Source organism: Triticum dicoccoides, chromosome 6A (genome assembly GCF_002162155.2).
Source record: "Triticum dicoccoides isolate Atlit2015 ecotype Zavitan chromosome 6A, WEW_v2.0, whole genome shotgun sequence".
NCBI lineage: Eukaryota > Viridiplantae > Streptophyta > Magnoliopsida > Poales > Poaceae > Triticum > Triticum dicoccoides.
Genome location: NC_041390.1, coordinates 274,476,127 through 274,487,141, shown reverse-complemented (window position 1 = coordinate 274,487,141; position 11,015 = coordinate 274,476,127). Strand labels below are relative to the sequence as shown.

The following is an 11,015-nucleotide window of genomic DNA, read 5'->3' as shown; positions in this document are numbered from 1 at the left end:
ATCTGTCAACAATTGGTTCCCTACACAGTCGAGATCGATTTCCCCATGCAACAACTCAACCCCGACCTGATCGATCCCACAGCAGCACCTCCACGTCTGCAGCCTCTATCGAGGTCAGCACTGCAGGCTGCCTTGCCGCCCGCCGCTTTTGCCGCCCTCTTGACACCCTCGCCAGGGGCTGCTCTTCCAATTCTGTGCAGGCTGCTGCCGGCCGTCCCTGTCTGGAGCCGCAGCTCTCTAACGGCTCCTCTCCTGGCCGCTAGCGCCCCCGGCTCTCCCCCGTGGCTCGGTGCCTTGTCTGACCCTCGTCTGCAGCCGGTTCGTTGGCTGCTGCTGCCTCTGCTCCCACTTTGGTTCAGTACGGTTACTTCCTTCTCGCTTTACGATATCTTTGTTGGACTCTCTCATTGTCTTTTCTTCCCCAAGTCAGTTTGTTATAGCTTCAGGCCTGTTCTGATGCTACTTGGGCTAGCGATCCTTCGGACCGCTGGCCCCTTTCTGCTTACTGTGATTTTCTTGGTGGTTCTCTCATTGCCTGGAAGATGAAGAAACATCCAACAATATCCTGCTTGAGTGCAGAGGCTGAGCTTAGAGCTATGGCTCTTTTGACAATAGAGGTGACTTGGCTACGATGGATGCTTGAGGATTTTTGGTATTTCTGTCATCACACCCACTCCCTTCTTCTCTGACAATACATGTGCTATGAGTATTGTGCGAGACCCCGTGAAGCATGAGCTCACCAAGCATATTGGTGTCGATACTTTCTTTGTGCGCTCCCATGTGCAGGATCAGGTGATTGCTCTTCAGTATGTGCCTTCAGAGTTGCAGTTGGTGGATTTCTTCACGGAGGCCCATATTATAGCATATTCTGGCTTGTACCTCTCCAAACTCAGTGTTGTTAATCCACCATGAGTCTGAGGGGTTTGGGGTTGTTTTTGGTGGTTGTTAGAGTTGTACTATATATTAGCCGTGCAGTATCCCAATTCTACAAGGGGTTTTCAGCATATTTACCACACCAGTACATATATATATTTCGGCCTATGGCCTCATGAAAATACAAGTTGCATATTTCCTCAGTCACAACCATAAGATGAATGTCAAATAAAAGGCAAACTATCAGATTTACAATCCATTCAGAGGGTTCTATATTCTTGATTAAACGTACATATGGTTTATTGAAGTCATCTTCATAGCTCCATGGGGCTTCTTGTTAGACCCGAGCTACTGAAATTACTATCACTCCTCACATTCAGACAATCATCAGAACAGCGAGGAAATTGGGGGAATTTTACTTAGGATTTTGACACCAAAAGAGGTGCGAGATAGAGCCAGTCGGGTCATGGCGGCTAGGGTTTAACCCTTTACAAAATGAGATACCTCCACTACCTACAGATCCTTGGCTTTATAGCCATTACAGCAGCTGTAAAGTAAAACAGAAAGGAGGGGAGCAGGTGAAGTTGTCGGATGGTAAACAGCGGCAAGAAGAGAGCTGGTCGCCATCCGATCGAATTTTAACGTCGAATCTGAGCTCACTCTGGTGCGAAGCGGTAAGTGAGGTCTTGGACCGTTGGATGCAGATTGGGCGGATGAATTTGAACTTTAGGCGAAGCGGTAAGTTATGTGTTAACTGAAGAATCGTTCTGGTATTGATTTCTCCAGTTAGGGCCTGACACTTCTGTCCTCCTATTGGCGCACCTGCTAGCATAAAAAGAAACAAAATAGTACCTCCATTACCTGCTATGACAGTGTGGCACTCCCGAAGAGGAGCTTGGCAGTGTGATTTGGTGCTCCTGCTCTCCTGCCCCAGCAGCCACAGTGGATATAACTTGAGAAACTCCAAGCTATTCCTTCATCTCACCGGAAAAGCTCCCAAGGAAAAAAACTCTTTCATCTCCATCCCATTCTCGATTTCATCCAGAAAATGTCAAACCCGTTTACTCTTACAAATTTTGAACTCCTTCATATCTGTACAAAGGCTGTACCTTTTTATGCCACTGCAAAATGATTTTGAACCCTTGTATACCTCTTGTCCATTAGACAGACCATTAGAGCTGTAAAAAGACAATTTTGCTCTTGGCCACTTAGACATTGCAAGTATCTCTCTGTTAGTTCTTCGTCATTCCTTCTCTGATTCTCCGCCTAGGGTTCTTATAGCAGATTGCCCCAAACATAAAATCATCTCTCCCTATCCTTGACGCACCTTAGATTTTCTCCACTTTTCCTTTTAAGATACGCAGATCAATAACACAATGAACCAATATAATATAGAAGTAAAAGAGAAAAATCTTTGCCTGATAGACACCCTCATCACGTAGGCCCCAGAACCGCAACGCCTATGGCCACACTCCTTCCCGGAACCCTCGTTTGTTGCTCCCCACCACCCCCACCCCACCCCTCACCGGCTCTTCTGCATGAAGGCTGCTGTTGTGCACCCTGCTCGGGACCATGCAAAGGGCCAAACCTCCGCATGGTGGCATGTGGAGTCGAATGCTGGACCTGGTTCCTCTTCAATACACGCCTTCCGAGTCAAAGTTGGCTGATTTCTTCATGAAGGTCCAGACTACAACGTATCACAGCTTTTATACTGGCCCATGGCCTCATGGGAATACAAGTTGCATATTCCTAACAAATTTCACTCTGATATTTTTTCATGCATCATTGTCGATTTTGTTCATTAACCATCATATGGTGGTGATTGCAGTGTTGTTATGTTCCTCTCTGACATGTCAGGAAGAAGCCCGTTATACAAGAAGTACGCCTGAATAAACATGAACTACCACCCACATCTTTTATGCACAGTTGCTTTTGTGGTTAATTTTTTGACACACTGTTGCTCGTGTTGTAGGGCGTATGTGTTTTTCAGTTCTCCCATACAGAAAGACTTAGTTGCTCAAATAAAAAGGGATTCAAGTATATTACCTCGTATTGGTGCACTTAGTGAGGTTACCTTAGCTTTTTCGTTCCTTTCTATTTTATACTTGAGTATTGTTAAAATGAAAAAGTGTTCTGTTGGCTATTCACTATTTGTTCTCCATGTCATTTCCAGATGAATTTGGAGTACTTCCCTATTGATTCCCAGGTATCCTAGTTCTTTGAAAGATTATTTGTTCAGATACAGTATGTTGCTTCATACATGTTCCGCAATTGTTATTTTTGAAACATATTTCCCAATAAATATTATTTCACACATGATTTAACAGCAGATGGTAATTTGACTTGACGCCTCACGTTTGCTCAGTCATGAGATTCTCACAAATAAAAGGGGGAAGATATTGCTGTTTAGATTACAGTGAAATTCAATTAGCAGTATAGGATTCTTCGTGCCTTTTCCTTTTGATTTTTTGGTCCTGCTTTGTCAGATTCTCACAAATAAAAGGGGGAAGATATTGCTGTTTAGATTACAGTGAAATTCAATTAGCAGTATAGGATTCTTCGTGCCTTTTCCTTTTGATTTTTTGGTCCTGCTTTGTCATTGTATAGAGCATGTAACTGATGCTCCATTGTGAAAAGATCCATAAGCATATCTCTAGACGGGTTTATGTGTTTTCTGTATTTGTCCTAGCACTAGATGTTGCTACGGTAAGGTTATCACTCGTCAGTTTTGATATTTTCAATTAAATTGGAGATGCTCCGATAGAATCACTAGCATCAAACCACAGAATCTAGTTGTCCTACTTGATTCTACCAACGATAAACTTTCTATAGTTTTCCATGTATAGAAAATGATACAATTTAATGTGTACTCCTAAAGCCTTGATTTGAAAACTATAATCCAATGAAATTGTTGTTTATGCAAATTTATGAATAAGTTTAGACTTAATCTAAATAGATGGAAGGTGATTTTGAACATAAAAAGGCATATGCATTAATTATTTATATTTTAAAAACTAAGATCATAGCAAATTACATAAGTAATCTTACAATTTTTTGCTAGAATTGTAAGTGTTGCCGCCAGGTATTGGAGGCAGCACTGTAACCGCAAGCCCAAACATGCAGCGCAGTCCGTAACCACAATACCAACAGTTGGGCCTTAGGTAGGCACATGGCTAATCCTTGGCGGCCAATAAGTCCAAGTTTAACCCTAGGGAAATATATCTCTATTAGGAAGTTATCTTTACTTTCCAAACTGTTAAGATTTGGTTTGCTTTCCAAGTTATGTGATCTCTCTAATCTATATAAAAAAAGTAAAAAAAAAAGGTACGATGCTTTTGTCGGGTACGCATCTCCCTTGTTGCCTGCTGACTCTTGACGGTGCTCCCTACATTGATCCCGTCTTGCACATGCGCCGTCTCTCGATGCTTGGTGCTCGTCCGCCTGTGATGTCGTCACCTCCGGCGTCTTTTGCATGCTGTGTTGTACCCTCTCTAGTGACTTTTCTCATGAGTTCCGCCGGTGGTGATGCTCGCTAACACCGACTTTTACAGATGGTCGCTCTTCTGCGACTTCTTGCATGGCCTCTCACATGGCTGTAGTGGTCGCTCTTCAGCCACTCCTCTCGTGATCTCCGCCCATGGTGATTCTACACCGACTCGTGTCGTGACTTTCACTGGCCATGCCGGTGCATCTGACTCCATTGACTGCGCTTTGCACACACATCTTCCCTTGGCGCTTGGTGCTTGTCTGCATGCGGCTTCGTCTCCCCCATTGGCCTCTGCAGATGATACTGGTCATGGTACACTGCCTCCCCTAGCGGCATCCACAGGCGGTGGTGGCCGCTCCTCTTTCGGTGTTACTACATTGACTACTTAAGCCGTGTCCTTCACCGAGCAGGAGATTGTGCGACTTCGTGACCTGCTTATTGCCTTCGATTCTTCCTTGCCGGGCGCACCTATGTCGACCTCTTCAATTGACTGAGTAGGAGATTAAGCACTTTGGCCTGCTAGCTGCGTCCTCTAGTTCTCCACTGACAGATTCTGTTGCTTTTGCTACCGCCTCTTTTGGCATTTTGAGACCGCCTTCTACACAAGCAGGTATATCTCCGTGGATTCTTGATGCTGGAGCATCTTTTCATATTACTCATGATTCATCCACTCTGTCTTCTTTTTGACCTCTCAATTGTTCTGTTCATATTCTTACGGTTGATGGTAACTCCCCACGGTTAATGTCCGAGGCATACTTAGCACCTCATCTTTTCATGGATGTTGCTCATGTTCCTCGACTTACCATGCAACTCATGTTCTGTCTGAACCATCACATCGGTGCTCTCCTTGGTGCTAGCCGCCAGCGCCGTGACTCTGAGGGTCTCTCGGAGCTTGACTAGCTTCATGTTCCCAGCGGTGCCAGTACCTCCAGTTTCTCCACCTCTGTTGCCTTGTCGACTAGCTCTTTTTAGTAGTGGTATCATCGCCTTGGTCACTTGTGTGGCCATGGGCGGAGCCAGGATTTGACCATAGGGGGGCCAAGAGACGACGTTTGCTATAATGCTACATGTTTATATTTTGTCTTGCACATATAAGCACACAAATATATGTGTGCTTTGGCGACAATGCGGCACCTGATCCTAGAATGCCTGTTTGAGCGGCAAACCTGGCACGATGTCCTGGGCTGGGCGAGGATACCTTCACAGCCGTCGAACAACGAGCCCACCCTTACGGACTGGTGGCAGCGAACGAAAGGGCAGACCCCACATGCGCTACGGAAAGGCCTGCAATCTATCGCCATGCTAGTTCCTTGGATGATCTGGAAGCAGCGGAATGAGTGCGTCTTCGAGAACGCTCGACCCTCGGTTAACACACTCGTAAATAGGATTAAGGCCGAAGCCAAATGTTGGGCACAAGCCGGCGCTATGGGCCTCAGGGTAGTCCTTCCCACTGACTGGGATGTTCACTGATAGGGTGCTAGCCCATGTAACCCCCACCTCCTAGGAGGACTGTACCTTCTCTTCTTTTCAATGAAATGAAACGCAAAGACTATTTTGCGTTTTCTTGAAAATTATTGATTTAAATTTAGCTAACTACAAGAAGAGTAGGATTTAGCAATCTCATCAAAGTTGAATCCAAATTTTCAACGCCGTGGTTAAGGATTATATTGAAACAAGTGGTTTAGTAAGAAATTTATTCTATCCTTCTCTTCATTTTTTCAATAGGAAAATATAGCTAATATAAAAATATATAAGATATGTTTTTCTCATCTGCTCACAGTTACTAAGGCATGAACACATCAAAAGAAGTAGATTACCAGAATAGAATATACCTTGAAAAATTGGTTGGTGGCAAGTTCACTGGATTATGAACGTGATTGCCCTAGTTGATCAACAATGTGAGTGCCCAAGTTGATCAGCAGCGTGAGTGCTTGATTAGCCACCAACCACAATCAGCAGTGGCTGTCCAAGCATCTCTGTGAGCCCTAGTTGAAACGAGTAGCAAAGGAACCACCGACTTCTTCGATCTAGATCTAGGAGAAATGAAGGCTGGAGGCAGGAGGACGGCCGTCTGAATCTTTTAGGGTAAGATGGAAGCGGCAAGTTTTTTTTGCATCACTATAATCATGGAGATGACAATTAACGCCAAAAGCTGGGAGCGAATGAGGCCTTGGCTGGGCTTTCCTATGGGCTTTCTTTATTTTGGCAGAGTTTACGCATCACTCAGGGAGCCTAAAACAACACATGAGTCAGGGGGCAATCACGTAAGTGCCACCGCTAATACGGAGTATTTATCATTGTCAACAAGATCGATTGGGGGGGAGGGGGGGGGGGACCCCTGCTCGCCCCCCTTGTCTACCCCACTGTGTGGCTCTCGTTTCTCATCCTTAGTTTGACGTGGTCTTCTTGAATCCATCTCCGGTGGTGTGTTTTTATACTGTTAAGGTTGTCAGCTTGGTAAACAGGTCCGGTTGCCTTATCCTCAAAGCAGTGGAGGCCATCACTACTATATTATCTTTATAGATGATTTCTCTCAACACACATGGATATATTTTATGTCTTCTCGTAGTGAGGTCTTATCTATCTATAAGCGTTTTGCTGCCATGGTTGACACTCAGTTCTCTACGCCTATTCATGTGTTCTGTGTTGACTCTGCCAGAGAGTATATCTCCAACATGTTGCATGGAGTCCTTGCTGAGCAGGGTAACCTTGCTCATTTCTCTTGTCCTGGTGCTCATGCTCAGAATGGCGTGGCTGAGCGCAAGCATCGTCACCTTGAGACAACTCGTGCATTGACGATCGCCACCTCTCTTCTGCCTCACTTTTGGGCTGAAGCTGTCTCCACTTCCACCATCTCATCAACCTTCAGCCATCCACTGCTTTGCAGGTTGGCGTTCCTTTTGACATCTCTTTGATCTTCCTCCTGATTATTCGGCGATTCATTTGTTTGGTTGTGTTTGCTATGTCCTTTCAGCCCCCCGTGAATGCACCAAACCGATCGCCCAATCTGTTGATTTTGTCTTCTTAGGATAGAGTGACGAGCATAAGGGATATTGTTGTTGGGATCCTGTCGGTCATCGAATGCGTATTTCTTGGGATGTAACTTTTGATGAGTCTTGTTTATTCTACCCTTGTCCATCTTCCTTGACCTTTTTCCTGGAGGATATCCCTTTTCATTTTCCCCAACACTCCTATCACTGCTGTCGAGCCCTTGTCCATCCGTCCTACTGCTCCTGCTTTTCTGACTATTGCAGATCCGCCGCTGCTATCTCCTATGGTTTCCTTACCTCGTTTACCATGGAATTCTACACCTTCATCCCCGGTGGCTTTCCCGGCTCCATCACCCGAATCTATCCTGGTGATTCCTTGTATTCTCACTTTTATACTCGTCGTTCACGTGTTGTGGATGCGTCTACTGATGCGCCATCTACTTCTGATGTGTCATCTTCCTCGTCTCAGCCTAGTTATGGCTTATGTCCTCGTCCACTTCCGCTTGTTCATTGCCTTGGTTTTCCATGCGTTGGTGCTACTGTTTCTTGAGCTGACCTCTTATTGTGATGCTGTTGTTCATCCCGAGTGGCAACTTGCGATGGAAGAGGAGATTGTTGCTCTTGAGCACATTGACACGTGGGATCTTCTTTATCTTCCTCCTGTGTTCGTCCCAACACTTGTAAGTGGGTCTACAAGGTTAAGACTTGCTCCGATGGTTCTCTTGAGCACTACAAAGCTCGTCTTGTGGCTCGTGTCTTTCAGCAAGAGCATGGTCATGATTATTATGGAACTTCTCTCACGTGGCCCTATGACCATTGTTCGCACACTTGTTGTGGCCTCTGTCCGCCATTGGTTTGTATCTCAGCTTGATGGTAAGAACACCTTTCTTAATGGTGAGTTGCGTGAGGAGGTTTACATGCATCTACCACCTGGGTATTCTATTTCAGATGGCATGGTCTGTCATCTTCATCGCTCTATCTATGGCCTTAAGAAAGCTCCTCGTGCCCGGTTTGAGTGTGTTGCCTCTGTGGTGACTGCCATTGGTTTTCCGGCGAGCACTCATGATCCTGCCATTGTTTGTTCACCTTTCACCTTGTGGTCAGACTCTTCTTCTCTATGTTGATGACATGATCATCATTTGCGACGACCCTGAGTACATTGCCTTTGGTAAGGCACGTCTTAGGGAGCAGTTTAGTTTCTAGCCGTGTACTCCTTTGTATTTTGCATATTGTACCATACCAGCACATGTATATATACTGGCCTATGACCACCTGGGAAACAAGTTGCATATTTCCTAATATATGGTAGCTTGGCGATGGCTGGCGTGGTGGCAGTGGCCTGTGGGCCTCATGTGGCCTGTGGCAGTTGTTGGCGGCGGCAATGGCATGTGGCGCAGCGTGCGCCTTTGATGGTGACGGTGCGGGTGTGCTAGAACCTCGGGTGGAAACACAACTCACCTGGTTGCCACTGCTGATGCGGCGCCCGTGGGCCTCATTCCCCTCATTGGAGGCGTCACTGTGGGTGCTCCAACCCATTTCCCGCAGTCAAGGGTGTTTGCTACTCTCCACGATGCGCGAGCTCCCTGTCACTTGCTCCTTCGAGGCATCATCTTAGGAGTCCATGGCCTACCCATATGAGCTTCTGTCGCGTGGAGAGTTGCCATGTCAGCGCCGGTCGTATGGGTGACTGAGCCATCGACTTAGGTGGTGCGTGCCTTGGAGCAGGTGTGGAAGTCAGATCGATGGCTTCGGATATCGTCATCTTGTTTAGAGTGTCGGCTCTGGTCGCTTGGGTGGCAGAGCTATCGGCTGGCTTGGTTCGTGGCCTCGGGGCCGTTGTGGAAGTTGGACTGGCGGCACTGGATATGGTTGTAGGGTGTCTACTCTAGCCACACCGCAAGTGACTCACTTGGGGCGCTACCTCGGGGCTATTGTGGATGCAGGCGCGGCGGCTCCGAAATCCACCGGTACATTGTAGGGTGTCGTCTCCTCCGAAATCCACCGTTGCATTGTAGGGTGTTGTCTCTGGCCACTTGGGTGGTGGAGTCGCCCGCTTGGCTGGTACGCAACCTTGGGGTTGGTGTGCGCGCGTCACAACTTTATCGTTTTTAGCCAAATTTTCTCATTAATTGGTCAATTCTCTTAATGAAAAGGCAGAGCTCCGGTCAATTGCTCGATTTTTTGAGTATATACTAGTGTAAAGCCTGCGATTTGATTGCATGGGTGTCCCGGCCCGGCAGGATTGTCCCAAAGCCCAGCATCCAGGCCGGGCTCGGGCCTCTCTCACCCATGGCCCGGCCTGAAGCCTGGGAAAACATGATTTTTGGGATATTACAGGAAAAACAGGTATAATCCCAGAAAACGTGAATTTTGATATATTACATTATCTAATCCCGAAAATAGGTTTTTTGTTGTTTTTTTAATCCGAAAATAGATATTTTTTTGGGCCTCGGGCCGTGCCGAGTTGGGTCCATTCTTGGGATTTAGAGGCCAGGCTTTGTGAAGCCCAGCCTGAAACCCGGCCCGGCCTGGTCAATGCCCAGGTTTAGCTGTGGGTATTATTAGATGTTTTCACCGAGTTTATTTTTGAAATGTTTATATATAAAATTTAAGCATAAAGTTGCAAAGTTGAATGTTGTTGAAGTGCATAAACAAATAGACATGTTAAATTTTGGTACATTTATTTTTCTCACACGGTTAAGGCAATTCAATGGTTGCATCTTTTGGGATGTTACAAACTGAATTTTGCATCGTGTTAGTCTAACAATTATTGTGCTTCTTGTCTAATGTCTTTCCACGAAGAGACATCATTTCACCAAGGGCATGTCTTTTCACGAAGCAATATCATTGACCAAGGGACCTATCTTTCCATGAAGAGACATCATTTCACGAAAGGATGTGTATTTTAACCAAAGGACATGACTGTTCTTAGGCCCCAAGTGCCAAGACCTAACGGACTTGATTTATCCTTGATGTAACACTTTTTTTATGGCGATGTGGTTTAACGTGGATGCTGCATTAGGAATCAGTTTAAAAATAAAGAGGACTTATATTCTTACTGGGAGAGCATGGATGTACCTAAGCTGGCAGCAATTTTATAGTAATTCCTTTTGTCTGGCATAGTGTACTCATGGTGATTGTGTGCAGGGTTTCATAACTGACCATGAAAGGGCATTGGAAGAGCTTTTCTGTGAGAGTGCAGAGGGCTTCAACAAATACAATGCTTGTTTGAATGCAATGGCTACTCGTATATCTACAGTATTTGCATCAATGAGGGTATGTATGTTCATTCCCCTTCAAGTCCTACCCGAATTAGGATTGTTGGTACAGCAGCAAAAAAGTGCCTTATCTCTGTTAGGAAGTATTAGTACTGGTCTAGGAGTCCTTATTGGTCTATGTTTACTTTCCTTGCATCTCAAGTATTGTGTAATATATATATGCCCATTCAACTTTGCATGCCTATTTGTTTATGCACACAACTCGCCCTCCCGATCCAATCTCTCACGTCGCTGATGCTTTTTTCCTGCTAAACATCGCTGCCGCCCCGGTCAACGTTGCCCCGCCCGATCCGCTTGTGCAGGTCTCCTGAGCCCACCTATGCTTCCTGCTGGCTTCTTTCCAAGTGTGTACGCAGCCATGCAGGCTTGCTGCTCTCCTACTACTGC

At 45.9% G+C, this 11,015-nt stretch overlaps 1 protein-coding gene across 3 annotated transcripts in view; it reads left to right on the top strand.

Moving 5' to 3' along the window:
* LOC119316772 (probable protein transport Sec1a) overlaps nucleotides 1–11,015 on the top strand; it is a 74,269-nt gene that overhangs the window by 23,882 nt on the left and 39,372 nt on the right. For 2 of the 3 annotated variants that reach the window (XM_037591155.1, XM_037591153.1), the window contains exons 5-8: nucleotides 2,702–2,752; nucleotides 2,846–2,942; nucleotides 3,047–3,079; nucleotides 10,498–10,626. In XM_037591155.1, coding sequence (XP_037447052.1) covers nucleotides 2,702–2,752; nucleotides 2,846–2,942; nucleotides 3,047–3,079; nucleotides 10,498–10,626 — 310 coding nt within the window. The remainder of the gene's footprint in view (nucleotides 1–2,701; nucleotides 2,753–2,845; nucleotides 2,943–3,046; nucleotides 3,080–10,497; nucleotides 10,627–11,015) is intronic. The other variant, XM_037591154.1, reaches the window with a different exon arrangement.